The 26638-nt window shown below is 35.0% G+C and overlaps 1 protein-coding gene across 3 annotated transcripts in view; it reads left to right on the plus strand.

Annotated features, from left to right (window-relative positions):
- ANGPT1 (angiopoietin 1) overlaps window positions 1–26638 on the plus strand; it is a 243138-nt gene that overhangs the window by 160152 nt on the left and 56348 nt on the right. For 2 of the 3 annotated variants that reach the window (XM_045805796.2, XM_087864678.1), the window contains 2 exons: window positions 2949–3070; window positions 15790–16022. In XM_045805796.2, coding sequence (XP_045661752.1) covers window positions 2949–3070; window positions 15790–16022 — 355 coding nt within the window. The remainder of the gene's footprint in view (window positions 1–2948; window positions 3071–15789; window positions 16023–26638) is intronic. The other variant, XM_045805797.2, reaches the window with a different exon arrangement.

Below are 26638 nucleotides of genomic sequence, written 5' to 3' on the forward strand. Positions count from 1 at the left end.
CCTGAGGTAGAAATGAATTTGGCATGTTGGGGTGGCAAAAAGGAGGCCAGTGTGGTTAGAGCATAATAAACAAGGATGGGAGTGGCAGGATGAGATCTGAGAAGTAAGCAGGGTTCTGATCATGTAGGACCTTCTGGGCCAGGCTAAAAACTTTGGAATTTATTCTGATTGCCAAGAGAAGCCATTAGCATATTTAATATTGGCAATGACATAATGTGATTTATATTTTTATTTATTTTTTATTTTTTAAGGACTTATTTATTTGAGTGAGACATGAGCAGGGAGAGGAACAGAGGGAAAGAATCTCATGCAGACTCCCCGCTGAGCAGGGAGCTGAGGCAGGGCTCAATCTCACAACCCAGAGATCATGACCTGAGCGGAAATCAAGAGTCAGATGCTTAACCAACTGAGCCACCCAGGCGCCCATGATTTAGGTTTTTAAAAAGATCATTCGAGACTATGGACTCTGAGAAACAAACTGAGGGCTTCAGAGGGGAGGGGGTTGGGGGAATGGGATAGCCTGGTGATGGGTAGTAAGGAGGGCACATATTGCATGGTGCACTGGGTGTTATATGCAACTAATGAATCATCAAATTTTACATCAAAAAAAATAAATAAAAATTTTAAAAAAAGATCATTCTGGTGTCATGTAGCAAACAGACTGGAGGTAGGACAAAGTGGAGAAAAATTAGGAGCTGTTGTAGTCTCTGCACTTAGATATAGACAGCTTCAGTTTCAGTTTTAGGTAGTTCTATTCTGTTCTCAGTGTTCTCTCATGTTCTCAGACATGAAGAAGAACAGTTTTTGGTATTTGAGAATCTCAGAAAGTGTGATGAGAGAGTTTAACTGCATGTAATATGCCTGATTCAGTGAAACATTGTACCTTTCATTCAGTCAGTCAATACTGAATGTTTTCTCTGTGCCAAACACTGTTCTGAGTGTCACCAAAAGATCCAGATGCCTATCCCCCATTAATTATTTTATGAATGATAATTCTGGTTAACAAAAAACTTGCCTGGACAAAAAAATATGTTTGTCTGTTCAGAGTCACCTCTTGTGTATCCCCAGTCTTTAGGTTCTCTACCATTTTGTCTTCTGTGCTATTCCTAATCCTGTCTTCAAATCCCAGTTCCTCTTGCTCCCGTTTTTCCTCAAATGAAGTGACTCAGAATAGGAAAATATTTTTTTAAAACTCTAAACCCCTCCACAAGTCTAAGTATTGATTAGTAGTAGTAACTTTTAGACTGGCTTTCAGATCTTTATTTATGACAATTGTAAAAATGAATCCTAGGACCTTAGAACTTTTTATAAACACAAACGCCCCATCTCACCATTCTCTCCCCAATTCCTTCACCCTCTGCCTCACACCACCCCCAGCAGGGTTGGGACTTGGGTAAGAAGAGTGGGATCAAGTCATACAGAGCTAAATAATATATGTGCAGAAGCAGATCCTATCTTTATTTTTAAATTATGCTATGTTCAACATAGATTATTTGGAACTAATTTTGGTCTTTCAGAATGTTGCATTAAAACATTATCTTTTTGACACCTCCTTAAATTTTGCAATTGAGGCAGTTGCTTCCCTCATCTCACCCTAGCCCCTGTCCTGGTCCCTTGCAAATACACCCCCTTCCCCCACAACCTCTTGTAACCCAAGTCCAGCCCTAGTCGTATGTTTTGAAAAGGTTATGCGCATCTGATATAATCCCAGGTTTCAACCGGCTGCAGAAAAGGAGGAAAGCTCTAATGATGTCATTTTTAGAGGTGGACCTTTAGACTGATTGACTCTCCAGAAGGTTTTCCAGCTCCCTTTCAATAAGTAGTTCTAAGAAAAGTTTGGTGATTGTAAAAGTTTCCAAATGACGTAGGAAGCTTTTAAAGCTAATTATACTTTTTTCCTTGACCTTTTTATCTCCCTTAAAGAATAGCGGGGTGGGGCACGGACAGAACAGAGACAGAGAGGAACAAAGACATTGGCACAGTTTGAAGACATCTTCTAGGAATGCAGTGTGTAGTGTTTGCTTGGAGGATGGGTAGGTTTGGGTTCATGGCTCACAGATTCATGTTACATTAAAGCCTGGCTAGCAACATGAGTCTTGTGATTCAAGATTAGTTGAACATTTATAGCTTCTAGAGCTCCTAGTGCAGCGCAGCTGAGAGGATAACTACAATCTGTCTTCAGTGCAATCTGGGTTCCTGGTCACTTCATTTCCTCAGATTAAGACCCAGGACGGTTTAACTGACCCTTTAGTTTTCAGTATAGATAGAGCATTAAAATTAGAGTCGCACTGTCTGGGTTCAAAACCCAGTTCTTCCCTTGGTTCCTGTGTGGATTTTGGCCTGTGTCTGAACCTCTGTTTCTTCGTATATTAAGTGATAGTAGCAACTCCTCCATTAGCATGTGCCCATGTCTGTGAAATGATATGATATCTGGAAGGGCTGGCGTGACCTAATGTGATAAATATGCAATAACTCTGTGGTCCTGAATCTGTCTAAACTATGTCAAGAGTTGTTTGCACATTTATAATTGGTTTTTGTAAGGTGAGAGAGCAAAGTGGGCATACTTTACTTGCCTATTAGTTATTAGTTATATACAATATCTAAGACCTTGTACTAATTCTTATCTTAGAGATTTAGTATTGGGGATAATATATATATATAAAGCACCTAGCACAGTAGAATGTCTTAGGGATTCAGGACATGAAAATTTAAATATGAAAATGGATTTAACCACTCAATTTTCCCATTCAGTTGCAACCACAATCTCAAATGAATGTCATGTTTAAGACACATTGCAAAGCATTAATTAGTAGAATGTAGACCATTTAATTAATTATTCTGGAAGAAATACTATTTTAAAAGAAAACACAACGAAATAAAACAAAAATTCTTTTCACTCTTTGTGATTAAAGTTTGAAATGTTTTTATCTCTTATCTTTTATCTCGAGGTACTAAATCAAACTTCTCGACTTGAAATACAACTGCTAGAGAATTCGTTATCAACATACAAGCTAGAGAAGCAGCTTCTTCAACAGACAAATGAAATCCTAAAGATTCATGAGAAAAACAGGTGAGGATTGTCATATTCCAAATATCTACATATGTACTTATTTTTATCCTTCACCTCTCTGTCAACTCTTAAAAGATGGAGGTGGTTTGCAAAAAAAGGAAATATAGAGACAATTTAATATAATACAAATAATACTGTTGCTTACAGTCTTGAAATATTTGCTTTTTATAACTTTTAGCACTGATTTATCTAATGTTCAGTTGTTCAAATCTCACCATATCCACAAGAATTGATTCTGTGACTAAATTCAGTGACACAAAATATTGACAGTTTTCAGCCAGATGACATCTATAGCAATAGAGAAAAAAATAGTCTCTGAAACTCTGTAGCTTGAATTGTCACTCTACGTGCTCTTAAGCTTGTACAGAGCTATGAGATTGTTGAATTCAGAGATTTTGCACCAGAGAGAAGCAAATTTTATTTTTCCCAGAAAATTATTTACCTATGAAGCTGATTCAAGAGTTGCTAACCATCCCCTTCCCCACATTTAAAGCCATTTACTCGGAATATAATAGATTTCTTTGTTTAGTTTTATAGATGTATTTTATAAACTATGAATCATCTCAGGTAAGTGAAATGGGACTTAGAGATCTTGAAATGACATATAGACTATTCATTTTGAAGTCATTGACATTCATGATGGCCGATTCAGTCAAAGCACTGACCTCTCTAAAACAAATGTATTGCTTATTAACTGACTCCTGGCCATTGGGATGGCTTGAAGAGGTTTCAGTTCTTATGCATTATATTGATTTAAAGACCATTGTGTTGCTAGAAACTAGTTGAATATCTTATGTCATTGGAACTAGAGTTTCCACCATATTCCAAACCAGGAAGGCACCAAGAGGACTGCTAGTGCTCCTACTTTATAGATGAGAGGACAGACTCGGTAGAAGTGAGTGATTTGTCCAAGGTCACACAGCTTGCTAGTGGTACAACTGGGAATGTAATCCAGGCTTCTTTCTTCCTAGTCCTGCTCTTTGCATTGCAGCACATGGTTTCTCAGTACTATTATCTGCAACCTAAAAGGATTCCCCAACTTTACACTGAAAGTGGCCCTTAATGACAGCAATTATAATGAAGCTTTTCTATGAAGAAGATAAACCTGGCTGTTGATTTAGAGTCTGAAAGGGGTCACGCATGCTCTATGACTTGTGTTTCTAAGTTTTACATTTATTTATCTTTGTACTGTGTCATGGGGTAAACTGTATAACTATAAATAAACTTGACAGGACTTGACCCTGAACTGGTTGCATAATGAAATGTTTTGGAATTGAAAATCCTGCTGAAAAGTACCATTTATCCTACTGCTGTTCACAGTAACCAGACATAGACATGGAGCAGGTATACTTTACATCAACCATCCCTTGGTTTTAGGGTCCCACCATGCTTTAATGTTGTTGCTAAAAGTGAACCCCTTTATAGTCATATATTTTAAGATGCTATTGTGAAAGCTTTGTCTAGGAATAAATAAGTAAAATATTGTCAACTTTACCTTATTTTTTAGGTTATTTGTTTTCATAATTACATAAATAACATGTACTTATTGGAGAAAAAGGAGAAAGTACACAAAATAAAATTAAAAATCACAATCCTGTCACATTGAGAAGTCTGCATGTGTCACTGTGTATTATATATTTTTTTATGGAAAGCTGCGTCATGCTATCCAAGCTGTTTTGCAGTCTGCCTCCTTTGGAAATATATATCATTTCTCATGAATAAATATCTATCTAATATCATTCTTAATAACTGCATGCTATTTCATTTTAAGGTGTAACCTAGGGTGGTTTCAATCTCTCACTAAATATGTTACCCACATATGATTTATCTTTTAAAAAGTTGTCAGCATGAATCTACATTCTTCCATTCTTCAATTCTTCCCCTGCTGATATGTGTATTATCTCTTGGTCTGCATCTGACACTTGAGCTGTCAGGATACCATAAAAAACCTGGGAGGACTGAAAGGTCTCACTCTTAACTACAAAAACAAATGCTGTCCTTAAGCGTGACTTGTATTCAGCTTGCTCCCTCTCTCTCTCTCTCTCCCTGCACCATGTCTGTGTCTCTCCTCTTTCCCTCCTTCCTTCTCATATCTGTTCTTTGTTTTCTTTCTTTCTTCTCTTTCTTTTTTAAAAAATATATCCCTGCTACCTTATTTCCTGATCATTTTGGGTTTTTTTGTTGTTTTGTTTATCCATCATAATTCTTGACATGGCATCTAGTATCATTTCCTACTATGGAATTCTCACCATGAAATTGCTTGGTTAAGGAAAACTGCTTAAAGGTTGCTGTCTCTTTTCCATCAGTAAAGCTGACTGAAGGTTCGCCCCCTCAAAAGAGCTCTGTCTGCTACAGGTCAAGTAGAGGAGGCTTCTCCGTGTGCCACGGCCGCTCACAGGTGTCTCATTCCTAATCCCAGCACATACATGCCTTCTGCTGATGATTTTTTTTTTCCTTTATTAAGTTCTAATTTCAAAGGAAAACTCAGGTCTCTCTCTGTATATATATATATATATATATATATATATATATATGTGTGTGTGTGTGTGTGTGTGTGTGTGTGTGTGTATGTATATATATAATATATAATATTGTATACTATATATATAGTATATATATATATACACACACACACACACACACACACACACACACATACAAGTCACAGTACTTCTTGCTAGTGATAATTTTTTCAGAGTTCTAACAATTCTCTTTGCCAGAAATACAGGTATTTCACAATGACTTCAGGGATTTAGGTTTCAACCTGAAATTTATCTCTGTGCTCACACTGACAAAAACTTACATGCATCTTTTACTCCTCCTCTGCACTCCTTTCTTTTCTGATGCTCAAGTGTAGCATTACTTCACCTGTGGTTCCTGGGGGTATTTTTCTATCAACATGCTGTATCTCCTGACATTGCTGTATCTCTGTAGTTATCTATGTCTTGGAAGGGTCCAATGTATTTAATGGAATGTTGGAACATTTATTCTTAAACCAGGCATATTCTTCTATGGACAACTTAGAAAAAAGTGTTTTACTTTATAAAAAACCAAGAATATCCTTTTGTGATGTACAACATACTTTTCCCATTCTCTTTATTGTTATTGTTTATTTCCATATATGAGATGGAATTCAGGAACTCTGCCAAATGCTTTCTAGAGCAACAAAGAACCCCCCCCCCCCATAGCAGTTAAGTGGATAGAAAGTCAAGGTCAAACATTAAACTGTTTATATATTTTTTAAAAGAAGTTTATTGATTATCCCTACCAATTCCTTAAATGAATCTTAATCTTCCAAATGTAGCAAGAAGCTATTTCTACATTTAGGCATCTCTGAAATGTAGGAACAACATGCCTTTAGTTGGCCAGGTCTGGTTTGGATCAGCTAATACACTTCGCAAAGGGGATTATCTAAATTAAGCTTTGCTTCCTCCCCATGGAATGTCAGGGGTTGTGTCTGGGTGTGTGACTTACCAGCTTTGAGTATGAGGGGCCTCAGCTGCCAAGTCGGTGAGCTGGCCCTTAGGAGGGTCCACCACTTTGGCAGAACAAGGGGGAATATTTTATGGACAGGATTATACTCACAATCATGCTGAGAGGTCCTGCTGATTTACATCCTGACAAATTAAATGCATCACTTGTAGGGTTGAAAAAGGATTTTTGGCCTCATTAGATTCACTTCTTTATCCCCTAAATGGCCAAAGGCACAAAGCAAGACTAGGATTAGCAACATTTGCTCTACTGTTTGTTTTCCTAACAGTATAGTGGGGGGTAACTCCAAGAAGCTTGCAGTTTGCTTTCTTTAGGAAATGCTTTTTTTCTTCTTTTGTTGGATGCTATCCTAATGTCAAAATGGTTTTGTTTCTTAGCTCAAGGAAACAGCATTTGGAAGTACAAGATCTGTAATTGGCCCATGTAATTGAAATTATCAACCAAGATCCCAAGAAATGGGAAGCATTAATATTTACCTTGCACATAGGGGGTTGGATCACAAAGTGGAACATGTAATTGTCAACTTTTATTAGATTTTTCGAGTATGTTTCCTGCCAGATCAGCTCAAGACAATAGAAAAAAGGAGAGGGACAGGGAAAGATGTCATAATGCAAATCCCTTGAGCTGAATCTTTTCATCTAAAAGTTTGGTGAACTAGTCAAGGCACCTGTCCATCTCTGACTTAACCCCAACTTTTCCCAAGGTGGGAGCACAGCCGGGTGAAAAAATATTCCAGAAAAAATTCTTCTGCCTCACCAGGGTATACAGGAAGGGAAGTGAGCATCTTGTGTGTACAAAGTTGGAGCACTTGGGCTTTCCTGATGCTTGTGTTGAATATGTAAAATGAAGATTAAGGAAATTTTCAGTAAGGCCATTCAGAGTGAAGTGAAACTACACATGTGATGGTCACTTCAACATAGTTTTATCAAAACTATTTGCTACCCGCCTACCTAATATCAGGTGAGCATCCATGTCAGGTGTTTTGCATACATTACTGCTAATCCTCCAACTAATTCTGCAAATTATCTATTATTATTATTTCTATTTTATGTATAAAGAAATGAAGTTCATGAAGGTCAAGTTTACTTGTCCATGACCAAACAGCTGGTTATGGCAAAATTAGGGTTCAAGTCCATGATGATTCTCTGTCTTAATTATTATAAAAATATTTTTCCAGCATGATGCAGTCTCAAGATTAATTGATGTGGCTGTCAAGTTATCCTCTTAACACAAACAAGTAGAAGTTTGAAGAAAGGGGTCGGCCAGTTGTTTTTGGCCTATTCCTATATAGATCATTATTTATTCCTGCTAATACTGGAGTAGGAAATATAAACTATTTATTTTACCTTGGGAATTCACTGAACTTAGTTGACAAGCCTCATCTGTCTTCTAGCTGGAGTTTATGGGAAGTTATTAAGTTAATTAATTTTAACTGATTGAAATGTGTATAATTTCAAGATACTAAATTATACCTTACAAACAAATTACTGTAATGGCATCATAAAATATTGATTTTTAATACTTAAGATGCCTAAAGAAATGAAAAGTTAAGTCACAGCCTTTAAATTAAAGTTCTTTTCCATTTGATAAGTTCTTTACAAAATACTAAGGTAAAATCCTGTTAACTGCTAGCATTAGATTAGGCTGAATTATGTTAGTTGTGTATACAGGGATCAATAAAAAGTTTTAAAATTTATATTAGTCTATTCTATACCTTGAAAATGGAATACCTACAGACTGAATAGAACATTTTTTCTTCTCATGTTTTTTTAAAAATGAATTTAATAGCATATAGCATTTTTTAATTTGTTTCATTAATCTTAGGATTTTAGAGTGGAATAGAATTCCGAATCAAACTAAAAATCCAAGGGTAACCTTAATTTTTTCCATTCCCTGATTCCTCACAACTCACAGTGACTGTTGAGGCTGTCAGTTCCATCTCCTAAATATTTTTCTCAATCTGTCCTGTTCATTTTATTTCCTCTATGTCTTACGTCAGACTCCCATTAATTCTTGTCTCAGCCATTGCAGTGACGTCCGCGCTTTAAGAAAGCCCCATGTCTCTCAAACTGATCATCCAGAGCTCTGCCAAAGTCTTCTTTCTAAAATGCAAGTCAGATTATTTTTTACTTTTGTTTAGGTCCCCACCACTAATTCAGCCCAATTTTTCAATCTCTAGACAGCATCTGCCTAATCCCCTACTCATTCTCTGTAACTAAGTAAAGAAAGTTCAAGTTTTTTAGCATTGAACACAGTCAGTGATCATTATAATCCTACTTTTGTAGCCCTACTTATACAAGTCTTCTTATATTCTAGAAAGTATGGTCTGATAGCTAAGAACATGAGTTCTGAAGCCAGACTGCTTAGAGTTTACTTTTCCTTTATCCTGCTATCATCAGCTCTGCCACGTATTATTTGTGTTACTTTGGGCAAGTTACTTAAACTCACTGTACTTTGGTTTCCTAATTTCTAACACTAGGATGATGATTATAATAGCGCATGGAGTTTATGTGACGATTAATTGAGTTAATGCATGTAAAGCACTGAGAACAGTGCCCACCACACATAACAAGTGTTCAGTCATGCTAGTTGTTAGTATCATACTGAAGACTTGATGTTGTTTCAGACATATTTCATGTTTGACTTGTCAGAAATGCCCTGTAGTTCTTTTTTCAACTGACAAACTCCTTTCACCCTTCAAAACTCAGTGCAGATGTTAACCTCTCTAAGAACCTTTCTCTGACTCTGCCCAATAGATTTGATCATTACAACTTATATGGTATCAGTGTACATTGTTTGCCCCCATTATTTTACTTATCCCATCACATTGTAATTTGTGTGTGTGTGTGTGTGTGTGTGTGTGTGTGTGTGTGTGTTTATCTGTTTCTCTCCAATAGCCTGTGACCTTCTGGAACACAGAGACTGTTTTTTATTTATCTTTGTCTTCATACTCCCAGGCACAGTTCTCTACACATTGTATATGTAGTATTAAGTGCTTTTTGAACTTTGAATGAATGATGAACTGACAAATGTCCCAGGAGCTCTATCGCAACGAATGCCATTTATCTCTGTATACACACACAAATAAAAAATGTTTTTTAATGGAAAACACAAACCACATAGTTTACATGAAATATTGTAAATATATTAATTGTTCTTAACATAAATACAATAGAGATGGTGTTTACACTGCTAATCTGCATCCCCAAAAGCATACTGCATGGCTCCCGAGGTTATCGGTTCACATTTTGAATTTCACTAATTCAGCCCAGTTTTTAAATTTCTAGGTAGCATCTTCCCAGACCATTCTAGACTCATGACCATCTAACACATCTCTCTGATTAGTAAAAAAAATAACGCAAATTTGATCTAAACATTAAATTATATAGAAGTGTATAAAATTGAAGGGCAAAGTCCTCCTAATGCCATACTCCTCCACCACCACCACCCCCTGCAGAGAATCATCATTAACAGATTAAGTTTGGTACTTATTATTCCAGACTTTTTCTTTGAACATACTAAACATACATCTGTGTAGAGTGTGAATATTTGTTGTGTGTTTACACAGACACACACTCATATCCAATTTATACACATCTATAAATACATATATACTGAATGCATATGTATATAGATTATAACTAATCTTTATATGTTGGGTTTATTTCTAATTCATAAAAATTTATCATAGATATTTTAAACATATAATTATATACACATATCTCTCATTTCTAGGTATAGACTATAATTTACAATTTTTTAGAATTTTTATGTGATTATTTAAGTTTTCCTACATATTGACACATTATCTCCAAACTTTATATTTCCCCCAGGTGTACCTGGGCTTTCTAATTTCCCCAAACCTTGCTAACCATTTTATTAATGTTGTCTACTTGAAAAGTTAGGTTGTACATCTTTTCATGTTTTTTGACCATTTGCATTTCTTCTTCTGTGACTAGCCTATTCATGTGTGTTTCTCATCTTTCTATTACATTGCTTATCTTTGTTTTATTAACTCATATATGCTCTTCAATGGAAATTAAAACTTTATCATATATGCTGCAGATATGTGTTTCTGTAGTTTGTCATTTATTGTGCAATTTTTTATAGAAATATTATTACATTTTTACGTTTTGAAGTGTATCTGTTTTTTTCTTGCTTTCTGGCTTCCATTACATACTTAGTTTATTCTTATTTACCCCAAACTGTTAAAAAAAGTATTTTCCAGTGTTTACTTGTAGTAATCTATGCTTCTGCTCCACATTTGAATTACAAAAGTATTTAGCTATAAATTGTAAATTTGCTGTTTCAAGTTAGAAATTTAAAGTATAAATTTAACCTGAAGTTACTATGCCCTTGTTTGAAGGGGGAAAAGAAAATCAATCTTTAAAACCCATATTTGCAACACATGTTGACACCTTACATATTAAAAATAATTAAAAAATGGAAACATCTGTAAGCAGTTTCAGACAGATAAAATTGAGAAGGTTTCTATATTTTCAACATCTTCCTCCTTGTTTAAGGCTATCTTTACACACATATTGCTTAGGAAACTGTCACCACTGTGAATTCATTGGCTGCTATGTTAAGGACTCCATTGTGGGAAACAATTTAAAAGGGAGAGCTTTTTCTGTGAAAGTTTCAAGATGTGTTCAATGATCTGAAATATTTCCAATAAGATATGTTTGAGAAGGCAGTCTGTGAAAATGGAAAGAAGTCAACCAAAAACTTCAAATAAGGTTTTGTATATACTCAATTAGAACCTTTTACTGAAGTTCAAGGCCTAGATTATTTTGTTTATTTTATTCTTCATTAAAGTGCACCTCTGCTTCAAACTAGAAGTTAAGAGCCAAAATTTTATGCATGTCTCTTCTCAAAGTGTTTCCAGAAAGATGGGAAACAGGAAGTACTCGGAATCCTGTGAGAAACTCTGTCTTCAGATTACTAACTCCATTTGTATAGATTTAGGTACAGTTTCATAAATTGTTGTTCTGTGGAACACTAATTCTAAAAGATGCATCATGATAAAAACTACTTAATCTAAGCTTCCCAAAAACTTGAGAGTGGGACTCTTAATAAGTGAACACCTGATAAAAATACATGGAATGCACTCTAGAAAACAGTGCACTGGTGTTTGGAATCAGCATCCACATTTTGGATTATGCATTTAAGTCTAAACTAAACTTATTGCTGCAGGACATCATCAGGGAGAATATAACTATTTTGCCTGTCTAATTTTAGGATGCTGGAGTTGTAATGTTGTCCTTCAGATCAACCTTTATTTGTAGGTCTTTGTATCTAACTGAGGTGGCCTCTCCCAACTGATCTGGATAGGGAAGATGTAAGAAAACCAGTAGAAGACTTCAGGACAAAATGGGATAAAATTACATATAATGACAGAGGGGTTAAGGCAGAGTGGTGCTTAAGAAAATCTCAATTCAGATAGAAAAAAAAAACTAGCTTGACAAAGAAACTGTTTTTATACATGTAAAAGATCAATAGGCTAAAATATTGTGAAAGACAAGTTCCCGGAATAACCAGATGGAGAATGATAATTAGTAAGATGTTAAAGTGATTCCTTGCTTCCTGACAAAATATAAATGGGTGGAAGAAATAAATAGAAGATATATTATACTAAATCAAAGAGGAGAGACTCTCATGCTAGTGTTCATAGCACTGGGATGTCATGGGCACGTTTCTAGTCTGATAATTTAGAAGACATGGCTCTTTATCTTGGTTCTGACACAATGAGTGCACGATTTTTGGGCATGATATTTAGATTCTTATTAACTGGGTCTTGTGATATCTACTCAGTTTGTATCTCTATATTGCTTTAAGAATCAAAGGAGATAAGGGCTTTAAAGGGCTACACAATTATAATGGTATATTACAACAATGTGGTTAATAGAGATAGCATGTGAATTTTTTCTAGCAAGAAGGTTTTGGATTCAAACCAGTTTCGAGTAATGAGAAGGAAGGGCTGACTTCCCAAGTAGATAATAACCAATGGATGAGAAGTATCTAAAGAAAGACAATATATTTTTTTAAGCCAAATATGAAGAGAAGATGGAAGTAGGGGATGAGCAGTATTGGAGAAAATGGAAAGGCCAAGAAGAGATCAGTCTTGCCTGAAGAAGTCTAAAAAGTTATGATTAGTATAAAGGATATACCTAATAAATTTAGTAGATAATTACTATAGTATAAAACTTATTAAAGGAACTCCCAAGTGAAGAAATGCAGTGAGGAAATGACTGGAAGAGATAGTTAACTGGCCAGACCTGCCATTTGGGAAACAACGTGACAGGTTTCCATTTGGTGATAGTTTTCATGCATATTATTTTTTCATGCATATATTTCATTCCAAACCCTGTGAGGTGTCTGTGACGCAGAGCACAGTTCTTACTTCTGTGGCAGTCCCTTCTTTACTTTGCATAAATATCTATTTTAAGATGACAGGCTATTTGGATGTCTTTTGATACCTGGTAGCCACAGTGCATTAAAGGTTGTTCAGTGAATTATGAAAATTGATGTTCTTTTCATCATGTTAAGTGCATATTCCTTTCACTCAGGAAATGCAGGCCTTTTCTTCCATAAGCCAGTGCCGAGCTGTTTCCCTTGGCATCAGGGAATTTTTTGATCAACTTAAAATTCTCAGCTCTTTCCAAATTATCCTGAAAACCAAAACAAACAGGCAAAATTCCTTTATTGACATCTCAGGTAGTAGCCATCTTGAAGTATATACTTTCTTGAATAGGGAGTATATCAAAAGAAGTGGAAAAACACTGGTGTAAATTTTTTTTTAAATAGCATTATATCTGAAACAAAAGTTTCTTACAGCTTCTGTTGTTTTATTTGAGGTATTCTTTCTAAAAATAAATCCTTAGAGTAGGAATGGTATCATTTTATATTTTACATAGTGCTGAGAGTACTATTGGCACTTAGCAAGTCATAAATACAAGTTATAGCTATAGCATGATGTTTTCTAAACCATATGTTACCTACTGATTGGGAAAACTGACCAATGCTCATCTTTTTGTAGGAACAAAATGGTAATTCAGATTTTTATCCAGTATTATATGACTATATCATCCAAATTTTGGTTTTTACATTATTATCATTTTAACAGCTAATTCTAAGGTTTCTTGGTAGTATACTATAACTCTTATGGGTTTAAAAGACAACTTTTTCATAAGTTAACTGACTTTATATTATAAAGATGCATCTTGCATCTGATTATAAGGGGGAAAAACAAAAAATTAAAAAGTAAACTGAGAATGAGCTAACGCATCAGTTGTGGTTAATTCTCAGATCTGAAGGCCAAATATTACAAGACACAGAGAAAACCTACTTTGACTCCGTAGCAAGTGCACTAATCACTTAACCAGTGGTTGGATAAACTGTTTAACCAATGGAGAAGGGTTTTTTGTTTGTTTTACTTTATTTTCTAACCTCTAACTAAGCAGCAAGTTATTGACACAGAAGAAAACACTAAAAGACAATGAATCATACCTACTCTTCACAGATGTTGTCTTTTATCTTACCCTGACTTTCTTGCCTAAGGTTTTCATTTCCAAAAGATGTCTTCAAAAATATAGATGGCCATCACAGATTTCCCTAATCTCTTTACCCAGGTTCTGTCCAAATTGAGTTTGCTTAACAAACAGGACAGGGCTTCTTTCATTACCGGTGTCCCAAGGACTGAGAGCAACCCAAAATAGAGGTGTGGCTTCTCTGATCTTACACAAGTCACAGAGCTGCCCCTGACAGTTCTTAGTGGAAATTTTCATATGTGAATCTGGACTCGCTATCCAAGGTGTTGTAAAGGTAGGGTAACATGTAGGGTAACATGAATGGGAGCATCCCCAGTGTTTTTCAGGCATGGTTCAACAGGCAACGTTCCTGCCATATTCTGAGCCACATTTGCTTGAGGACAGGTTGGTTGGCAAAGATCCAGAATGCTCATGAGCAGTTCTGTCCACACTTCTTAATCTGCGTAAAGGGCAATCAAATATTCTAGCTTGTCCCCCAGTACATCAAGTAGGAAAATTTGGCTCTTCTAACATGCTCAATTTTATGATTTAAGTATTAAATTTAAAACATTCCCTGGAGTCCCCTTTTTGCAAACTTGTAGGAATGACTCAGTGCTGTATTTCTCCAAGGTAAATTAAGTGCCCAGTCTGGTATGTTACATTTGAATAACACCTTGTAAACTAAGGACTGGTTGAACCTTCTGAAAATGGAACTGAGGAAACTGAATCAGGCCTTCCTCTGAGGAATCTTAGTATATTATACACTCTATAAAATGTAAATACTTTTTATTTACAGTCAGTTGCTAGGATCCAAGAGTGCTCCTTGCATTCCCTATCATTTTTAATGTGCAATATGCAAGGGGAGTATCTTCTGAAGAGTTCTGAGAGAAGGAAGGGTCTCAGTTGAAGATTACATCACCCTGAGCAAAACCCCATGTCTTTTTGTAAGACCATGCCACCAGCCTGTGGTCTTCCTGTGCAGAACCGTCTATTCAGTGATTTGGGAACTTGTGGTGCTTTTAGACCTCATTCTGAAACTTAGGTTCAGAGACAAAGTAAGCTATGGTTATGATACAGGACCAGCCATCAGAAATCCCAAGAATTCTAATTCACTGTGATTTTTCATAGCTTACTTTCTGGTCCTGTGTGTTCTGTTAATATACTATTAACTGACCCCACAGAACTATTGTGAAATTTAATTACTGTTAATGTTTTGAGAATCCCAAATGAGTGCAACAAAAATAAAAAAAATAGTTTCTATATTTTGTTTATATTTTTCCTGGACTATTCTATCAGTTTCTTATTGGACCTATTTCCTTGATGAAAGTTATACTACAACTTTTACAGACTGAAATTGTTTGGGTCCAAGTCAACTACCTTGGATATGAGATGCACCCCAGGAAATAAATTATATTTAGGAAACAGATATTACTCTGACAGCAAATGGTCTAACAATTCTTTATTTGATATGATATATATATATATAACTCCTGTATTAATATATGTATTAAATATTTATATAAATAATATTATGTATATTAGAATATGTTATGTGTATACATTCTGAGACTGCCACTTATCCAATATTTCTATTGTGACATACCTAACTAAAACTTCTAACTTTAAATAAAGGATCTAGTTGAATCATATATTTTTGTATAGCATGTTAAAAATAGTCTTGTCTTTATTTCCTTGTAGTTTATTAGAACATAAAATCTTAGAAATGGAGGGAAAGCACAAGGAAGAGTTGGACACCTTAAAAGAAGAGAGAGAAAATCTTCAAGTCTTGGTTACTCGTCAAACATATATAATCCAGGAACTGGAGAAACAGTTGAACAGAGCCACCAACAATAATAGTGTCCTTCAGAAGCAGCAGCTGGAGCTGATGGACACAGTGCATAACCTCGTCAACCTTTGCACTAAAGAAGGTGGTAAGAATTTCTTTAATTTGGTATAGTAGATATTTTATTTAACATGGAGCAAGTAAATATTCAATACAACTTTCTATATTGTATTGATTGCTGTATAAAAGCAGCAAAATAACTTTATTCTTAGAAGCACTGCATGAAGTTTGTACTCACAATTTTCTCATGTTTTTTAACGTCAGAGAATGTATTCTTAAGTTTGAATTTGTGAATTCACAGTTTCTTTCTAAAAGAACTTTCTAGTTTCTTCTCTCTTGCTTGCTCTTTTAGCCTTAGATAAAACCTGCAATACGGTCATGGATAAATATTTGATGTTATGGTGTTAGACACTTAAATATAGAAGACAGAAATTAGCCAATGTTAAAGATTAATTCAGAGTCCTGGGAAAGTTTCAGGAAGATTCTCGTATTAAAACTAGTATTAATTATTTCTTTTGTAGAGGGGGAGAAGGAAGAGTTGCTTACAGAGAAAAGGAGATATAGATGCTCCCAATAACTATTATGAAGGAGAAAGAATTTTGTTATTATAAGTCTTTATTCAGATCACTTATGTTTAGTTAGTGTGGAGAAGCCTAACCAGGGCATCCAGACATATTTATTCTGGGCCTTCTGTTGACAGTGGAAATACATATTTTTAAAAAAATTCTGGTATAGTTAACATACAGTGTAATATTAGTTTCAGGTGTTGGAAATACAAATTTTTAATATGACTAGATTTTCTGGAGCCACTTAACCGTTGAAAATATTGTAGGCCTTTGTCTCTTCAGAAGATATTTATCCATCTGCCCGTCCCCACCCAAAATTATTGAATGAGTGCCTCTGTGAACACTTGTCTACTTCAAGCAGATCCTCTTCATAGCCTCAGGAGAGCTCTTCAAAGTTTGGAGCTTAAAGTCCTCTTCTGTATTCTGCTTGCTAATCAGCCTTTCTCTGAGTGAAGATGTGATGAATCGTAAATAGTGATGAGTGAAAGAGAACACCATGTCTGAAAGTTATGGTTGTCACTAAGCTGTGGTTATGTGACCATTCATGCGGTGGTTCCATGTGCATATGCAATATACATACCACAGAGGCTTCTTTAATAGTGGACTTGAGCTATATGAAAAATTAGCTCAATTCTATACTTTCATGTATAGATATGAATATAGATGATAATTCCATATGAAGTGATCTTGTTTTAAAGACATTTCAAATTTTTCTATTACACTCCATTACCTTGAGTTATATCTCCTTTAGATAGTCTAAACAAGTCCTTAATATACTTTGTAAAGAATATTTTTTAAACAGTAAGTTCCCAGAGCTCCATTTGGGTGTGCTCAGAAATGTGATTGGGAAGGAAAAAACCTGCTAATCAGTCAGCGCCTGCCAAAACCTTGAGTTAAAGTCCACTGGAAGGAAAGCTTGGTATGATTTTGCCAGAGAATTTTAATGGAGCTCATGAGTATTTAGAAATTAAGTATTAATATGAGACATATCTATTCTCATATTGAACTGAATACATTAGGGGGAACATTGAAAACATATTTTTCTTATCATCCTGAGTCTTAAAGCACATGGAGTTGAGTATTTCTTTTTTTCTTTTTTTCATGATGTTAGAAATATCAAGCCCTGGTGATTCTCACAGAGCTCATATGTCTGCCTACTTATCATAATTTCACTTCTTTTCTGAGTATTTGTCCAATAAATATGTCTTTAAACTTTTAGAGGCAGGGGTGGGAGTGACTGCAAAAGTAAAATTCCTGGCTAGGTTTGGAGTCTGGGTGCAACAGCAGGCAACCAAACATCTGTTCAAGAAACACTTATTGAACAATTATGATCCTGATAGATGCTACCCATAAGTAGCATCTCAGGGTATGTGAAAAGTAACTCTCTCTTTTGTGATAGAACATATCCAACACAAATAAAAATAAGAGAGACAAATTGTCTAATACTTCAGGCCTCTTGATATTTATTTTCTTTTTAATGATACAGTCCTAAAATAAATTCTGACTTAATTGCAGGACTTGTGATCATAATTTAGGTCTATCATCCCGTTTTCCAATAGGTTCTGTGCTCTCATAAGCATAAGTTTTATTTGTTTCTTGTTAAACTGTTCTCTTTAATTCTGTAGTTAATTTTCTAGTCAAATATTTGATCATTTAAGAATTCATTAAAGACACAAAATGGAAGATGCCTCTTACTAAGGTTTCCATCAAGATTTTAATTCTCTGCATGTCTTCATTTTCACTGGTGTCATGGTCTTTAGTTATGGTGAATTTGAAATTTTAAATAACTCATACCGTAATACTGGATTAAAATCAGTCACTAAAATGAACTTTTATTTCATCTTAATTCTAAAACATATGAGTAAAATCTTTCCCTACTTTTGTGACCAACAACTCATTTATCAAATGGATTTATTATTTATCAAGGGATTTTATGCAAGTATTCTACTTTTACATTTAAATATATGCAAATATGCCTAAAATTAATATACCATAAGAAGTGCATGAATTTCTTAAAATGTGTATTTTAAGAACTCAAAGAGTAGTCTTCTAAAAGATTTTCCAAGAGCTGTGTTATAACATGAAAGCCAAAATATTTAATTGACTTTAAGGTTCCTCCATTTCCAACTTGACCCAATCACTTATGGGGACAGCCTGAATGTAACACTACAAAGTAAGAGAAGACATTTTTTAGTGAATTTTCTCTGTCGCCAGCAACTAATTTAACCTTTATGAAGCTGTTTCATCATTTTATAAAGTCAGGATAACTGTGTCTACTTCTCAGTGATAGGGAAAGGATTAAATTAGGTACTGCCTTTAAAAGCAGACAACACATAACATAGTTGACTCATTAAACTTTAGTTCCTTCTTTCTCCTCCAAGTGACAAGGTTCAATTAAACACAAATTTATTAAGTGCTATCCAAAAGCAATCTTCCTTTCATGGAAACTATCTAAATACAATGCTTAAGAGTGTTTAACTGTTGACAGTCATCCAAGCAGTTTCTTCTAGCCTCAGTTTTCTTAACTAAAATGGGATCATAATGCATACCTGATGAGTTTGTAGTAAATTAAAAGAAGTTTTTATAAAACATATAGCATCTGTGCCTATCCATAGTAAATGCTGAAAATATTGTAGTTAATTTACTTTCATGCCTTCTTAAGTGTTTATAACTCACTTAAGTTACATGATAAAAGCATTCTCAGGAAATGTTGGCTGGAAATTTATCCTTTCCCTAACATGTGTTTGGTCCAAGAATTGTAAATCCATCCTTGCATGTAGGGATTATTTTTGTTTAGTTTCACAGAACTTTTCCTACTAAAATATCTAATGTCATAAATACACTTATGCTAAGTACAATTTTTAATAAACACACTTCCTTTTTTTTTTAATTTTTTATTATGTTAGTCACCATACAGTACATCCTTAGTTTTTGATGTAGTGTTCCGTGATTCATTGATAAACACCCTTTCTAAAATAATTCACCAACCTGTCCTCTTCTTGTTCCAAACAGGCAATAGTGGTGTTTTAGGCAAATAATCATTTCAAACTGACTTGTATCCATTTTGTAAGGCTTCTGGGTAACACATTTATTTTTGTGTAACCTTTGTCTGCAAACATTTGGCCATATTTATTCTTAGAAACATTACCCACTAAAAAAATATTGCCCTCAGTGTTATCATAGCGTCAAAACTTAGCTGATTGCTTCATGTTCTTGGCAATTCACAGTTATTGCTGGAATTAGATAGTTTACATTGATAATGGCATGGGTACAAGGCTTGGAATTCCTCTGAGAAGAATAATCAGGTACTGTGACCATGAAGCATTCACCAGTCATCTTTATGCTCAGAGGCAATTAAGCCATCATCACATCTGTTGAGCGCACATGAGGCAAACGTCATATTATGCGATCAAGAATTTAATTAGTAACAAAGCATTAAAAAAATGAAGAAAGAAAATAATATTTAGCCTCCACTCTTTACCATGGGCTGGTTTTCTTACTAAGTCACCTTGGAGCATACTCCTGCTATACCAAGGTATGATTAATAAATTTATCCACTCATTCAAAAATAGTTATACAACAATTGTTCTGTTTCATATTTTCCTCTGGGGGATAAGAATATTCATCCATTTTTATTTAACAAATATTTGTTGAGTTCTGGTAATATAGCAGGTGGGGTTCAGGCCACTGGGAAGAGAGAAAAGATGTAATTCAGTCTGTAGCATCAAGGAATCTAGAGTTTTATGGGTAAACACACAATTATATTTCATATTTCATATTTTGAAATGATAAACACAATTATATTTCATATTTTGCTACACGTGAGGCTAAGGTACCAGGGCACTAGTGAAATACACAAGAGAAATATTAAAATCATGGCAGGGACAGGATGAGGGCAAAATACAGCATCTGCAGTCTTCTTAAGGATTTTGTTGAATGCTTACTATGATTCAGGCCTTGTTTAAGCTTTATGTGTATTAACTTAGTCCTAACAATAACAATATGAGGTAAATACTATAGTTAGTCCCATTTTATAAATTCTACAGAGAACCTGAGTAATTTGCCCAAGGTTACATGTAACTGGTTAAAGTTGATCCATGATTAAAACATAGGCAGTATGGCTTTAATGGGATGATAACAGCTAAGTCTTCAAAATAAAGAAAGCAGAGGATACTCCAGACAGCTCAAAGAACATGCATATTTGCCAGGAGTCGTGGCAGGGAGTGGGGTATACTTAAATGCATAGCCTAAATCTCAGAATCAAAGCCAGGAGAACAGTGAAAGATGGAGTTAGAGAGGTAAACTGAAGGAGAACAGGAAGCTGCATTTTTTTCTCTGAAAACAGTAAGGAGTCCTGTCAATGTATGAGGACAATGTTGACATTTGCATTTTAGAAAAAAATTATCCCAGCCACAATGTAGGAAGAATGTACTGGAAAGTTGATAAGCTTGGAGGTGGTAGGACCAGGTGGCTGTTTTGCCATTATTATTAAAATATTAGCAAATATTTGGAGAGTAAAAATCAATCTTCCGAGCCCTTTGCATATATTAACTCATTCAGTTCTGATAACAATTCTATAAGCTGGGTGCTCTTATTAGCTTCCTATGACAGATAAGGAAACCAAGCATAGAGAAGTAAGTCATTTGCAAATATCACACTACTAACAAGTGGGCAAGCTGACATTTGAACCCAGAGTCTGATTCTGGAGTCTGTACATTATCCACTGTACTATGGTGGGGAGGGAAGATAGAGTCGATGGTGATTTTCATCTGATTCTCAAAAGGATCTCCTAGGAGAAAAATAGTGAGGTCAGGACCAAAGAGGGACAAATGGAAAGGCAGATAGAGGGGGAATTCATGAACAAAGAGAATTAGAATCAACAAGAAATAATGACCTATTAGAAAGAGGGTCAAATATAACTCTTATTTTCTGGGTTCAGTAACTAAGGGGAATATTGATTACGTTCTTTAAAGTCAGCAACATTTAAAAAGAAACAGGTTTAAGGGGGAAAGATAATGAGTTTAGCGTGGGGCATATTGACTGAGGTGACTATGGTTTCCAATCTGGAAGTCAGAGAAATAAAAATTTGTAATTCAGGAGTGAAATCTGGATGACCACATACATTGCTGTGTCCTCAGAGGACACAAGTGGTAAATCTGTGCAGCAAATGAAATCCATTGAAAATGCATACAAAGCAACGACTGGGGGGGTTGTAGATCTATTTGACAATCTGATAAAAAACTAGCCTGCCTTTCCTTCTCGCTTAGTGCAAACACTCAGGCACAGGTTTATGTGTGATTTCAAAGAATTTACATACTAAGATTATGAACCCATTTTAAAATAATAAGAATGTAAAATCCGAGACAGAAAATTGAGAGTTCTTCATGGGATAGTTAAAAGGAGACCAGAAAGAAAACAAAATAAGGAAGTAAAACCAGTAGCGAGGAATGTTACAGCAGAGAGAAAAAAACTTCTATGAAATGTCTTCATGGCAAATAAGCAGAAAGGCAAGAGAGAAAGAAAGAGAGAGAGAGAGAGAGAGAGAAAGAAAGAAAGAAAGAAAGAAAGAAAGAAAGAAAGAAAGAAAGAAAGAAAAGAAAGAAGAAAAAAAGCAGCCTGAAAAGTGAATCTTGAATTGGGATGTGGCCTCCTACAGGGAGAGCTTGGGTGACATGTATGGCTCAATTGCATGGGTCAATGACAAAAATGAGCAAGAGGAAATAAAAGCAAAAAATACTGTCTACCCATATCCAGCAAACTTGATTGTGAAAGGACAGATAACAGTTTGGGTAGGGATGCACACAGAATAGAGAGGAGTAAAAAAAACTTAAATACTGAGAGGTATGAGCATGTTTGTATATTTAGGTCCCTTACATGAAGTTCAAATTTCAAACCATAAAGAGCTTCTCATGCAGTTCATTTAAAAAAAAGAAAAAAAACTTCTTTCACATCATCTGAAAGACATAATGACTGATGCTATAAATTTTTAAGTGATCTTAATTATTTGGTTTAAAATGTCTTTCCCAGAGGCTGATTGCCATGGTATGGAACTTCTGATCATTATTTTTGGTCCTCTGGCCTTCTGAAAAGGGGAAATAAGGCATTTGTTTCTTTCCCAGTACTGAGGAGACATTTGGTTCTGTTCTCAGAATAATTCTACCATCTGAAAGGAATTTACCTCCCGTGCAGTGTCTATTGAGTTTGTGAAGTAAATCATTCAGTCGAGGGATGAGATAGTTTGAACTCCTGCAAGTCCCTTGAGTTAAGAATGATTCTAAAAACATCATAAGCAATGGGAGGAAATTAAAACTTTTTGAAAGTCACTTATATAAACATTGATAAAAATAGAATATATCATTTTCATTGACTGAGTAAAATATTTGGGTTTTCGTTGACTACTTGTAATGCACAATTTCACATTAGGTAGAAAGAGAAAGAAAAATACAGGAAGTCATCTGCTGCACACTACAGTGAGCACTTGTTCCCATTTAATGAGGGAAATGCTTTATCTTGACAGAAAATTATATGTCAAACATTCACAATTCCCTTAAAATGAACCACACTCTCTAGCACTTCCTTTCATAAAACCCAATGGCTTTAAGGGGAAAGTGTTTATTTTTGGAAATGGTATATTTCTCCTTTTTGATAGAGCATGTTATCTGCCTTTTGAAAAGTTATAATTTCTGTAAAAAAAAATTGCATGAATAGCAGATAGGCAAACTAATGATAACAAAATAGAAAGTAGTACAGCCTTTGACCTCTCCCATGAATTATTTCTAAACCACATCTTTCGGGGGAGATTTGAAACTTTGTGTTTAATTCTCTTTCGGAATTCAAGTTTCAATTTCAGAAACTAAACTAATCTGAAAAGGGATATCTCCTGGTTCTAGCTGGACCTACAAGTTACCAAGGTGAAAGGCCATCAAAAAAAAAAAAAAAAAAGTGTTGCCTTTTTTTTTTGTAAAGCTCTGGTACTTTACACTGAGTCCAAATGACACCTCTAATTATTTGGAGGGAAAGTAAGAAAAAAACCCACATTTTATTAACATCATTCAGTATGTATGCATCACATTAACCATACAGTGAAACCCTCATGAAACGTCTTCTGCTTTAAGAAGGGAGAAAAATGAAATAAAACCTGAGAAATATTATAACCATACAGTTAGGCTTAAATACATATAATCAAAATAATATTGATTTTTAGCATTTTTCTAAAAGTTTATTGTAAAGAACCTTTAAAATTATTGTTAAAAAACATTTTTAGTTTCCTATTAGAGCTCACCATTTATCTTCAACTAAAGAATATCAACATCATAACTAAGGACACTGGAATCTCATCTTACCCCTGGCTTGGATGTTCACATTCTGAGTGGGACCATTTCCAATAAGGAATCACATTAATATGTGACCTACTAAGAACAGTCTATCTTTTTTAATGAATTTATGATGAAGTTAAATTATTAAATGAAATGCCAATTACTCGGTTAATTGTGTATTTTATTGTGTCTTTGCATATATCCATAATTATTTTTAGGTGTGAACATTGTTTTCATAGCCAGCATGAGTTCCTTTAAAGTAGTGAATTTGAACTTTGGGTTCAATTTTAACTGCAAATTTGATTCTAAAGGAAGCTTTGCCAGTTGTTTTGGCCCCATGTATACATACTTACAAATGAACAAATAGACTGAATTTCAACCATAATTAATTCTTCAGCTCATATCCCTAGAGCTAGAGCTTAGGCTGAGATGTGGTCACCTAATCAGCATCTTGGAGCACCTCTGACATATGCCATTTAGAAGGCAAGGCATGGTGGTCTAGCAGAAACAGGAATCGAGGGCATCTGAATTCTAGTCCCACCTCTGCTGCTAGGCTGCTTAACATAAGACTACTACACACCTTAGAGTTTGTCTGGTGTCATAGACAAGTCCATACATTTTATGACTCATCAATCATTCCATTTCTTCTCTTCATTTTGTATCACTTCTAATGACTAGGAAAACCCCAAGTTCAGAATGAACCTCAGTATGGTAATCAAGTATTATTCTTCAAGTATATTTCACAAGAGTAAGAATCGAAGTGACATACCTATAGTGACAGTCAGCCTTTATTTAAAACTCAAAATGAAGTGTTTTGGTTTGGATTTTTTTTTTTTGTCAGTTTTCAAAAGCATCTGGCAACTTATTTCCATTTATAGCATCGACCAAGGACTTTCATTCCATTTTTAATGGTTTTTGCTGAAATCAGTTATTTGTCTACTTATAACAAAGCACAAGAGATACCCTTTAAGCTTTCCCACGTGCATGGGAAATCTTTTGTTCAAAATCAATATATTCCAGTCAGGCCAAAAACATTACATGGGAAATTAACACACATGAAACACCTGAAATATTTTTGTTAATGAAATGATCTTCTGAACAAATGGCAAGGGTCATGTAGCACTCATAACTGCCCATCAGGGTGCCCAAAAGGAAAACACAGAAATAAATTTTGTGAAAAATGAGTATTACTTGATTAAACAGAGGTAGTGTGTAAATCCATTTTCAACTTTCAACTTTTTTTTTGCATCCATTGTTGTTTTAAGTGTAATACACATTAAGTGTACATTCAGTTATACATATGAGTAGTTTCACATTAGAGGAACACTGGAAATTTTATTTGAATACACTGATCAAACTAAAGTACAATTATGTAGAATTACTTGATGTTTCATTATTCTACACTTAAAAATAGCATAAAATTAATAATATACCTATGGTATAGGGTGGTTTGCATGTCCACATAGATTTAACAGTTTATACACCTTATACATACAACTCAATATTACTAAAAATGTATATACCTACAATTATACATATGAGTCATATATTCTCCAGATAATTAAAATGTATCTCTTTAAGTAGTAAAATGTTAAGAAAATTTAAAAATATTGTGATAGTACATTTTCTGCATTGTTTTGTCTTCTTTTTCAGAAAAGAAGATTGGATAAAATTAAAGCTTGTTGTAATAATTTAATTCACTATTATCAGCATGACTGAATTTGCATCAGAATAGCACAATGCCTTTGGAGAAATATATGATTTGTCCCTTATATACTGACCAAACTGTTCCTGTTTCTTACTTTTGCCCACTTCTAAGATTACTGTTTTTTCCTCATACATACAAAAAAACTTTTTTTTTTTTTAAGATTTTCTTTATTTGTCAGAGAGAGAGACAGAGAGAGCACAAGCAGGGGGAGGGGCAGAGGGAGAAGTAGGCTCCTTGCTAAGCAGGGACCCGATGTGGGACTCAACCCCAGAACCCAATGTGGGATCATGACCTGAGCCAAAGGCAGAGGCTTAACTGACTGAGCCACGCAGGCATCCCACAAAAAACCTTTTGATTATCATTTTTTTGTTGTTGTCTTCATGACTGATTCTGGAAGGTGAACACACACACACTCCCACACAAATACCCACACATATGCTCACCTTCCCTTTCCCCACCAGCACTTCCTCTAAGCTTGTAGCTTTATCAGATAGTCCAGAGATGGGACATCAAGTCATTAGGCTTGTGAGAATAAATCTAAGATTAATGAGGGTAAATATTGGTCAGTATGATGTTTAGGATATAGACATTATGGAATCCAATATAGCTGCTCAGGTACTCTTATTTCCTAATGCTCTGTTAGCTTTTGAAGTCACAGGCCATCAGTGTTCCACATTTCTGCTGAGAGTTCCCACCTCACAGATAATGCTGCTGCCCATGGCTCTCTTCTGCCCTCATCTCAACATTTTTCTTCTTTCTTATCTTTTCTAACCCCTGTCACTCTTCCAATACTTCCTGCTTCCAAGAGAAGAGGCCATAGCCATTCTGAATTAAGGTCTGTCCTGATTCACCCAAGACCCTCAGTATGACTTTGTCATCTGAGATAAGTATTGCTGGGGACTCTGTGACAGATGAGTCACTGGAATCCTGTTTGGATTTGACTTCACTCCAGGGGCCAGTAAGAAATAGTTAAGATTCTTGGCTTTATAGTCAAAAGAGTTCCTTAGAATTTTTGGTGAAGTTAGAAAGCATCTCTGAGCCTCTGATTCCTCACATATACAATATATTGATAACTATATTTCATAAGGTATTTATGAGGACTAAATGAAACAAG

Source organism: Ursus americanus, chromosome 9 (genome assembly GCF_024610735.1).
Source record: "Ursus americanus isolate L20-20 chromosome 9, mUrsAme1.1.p, whole genome shotgun sequence".
NCBI lineage: Eukaryota > Metazoa > Chordata > Mammalia > Carnivora > Ursidae > Ursus > Ursus americanus.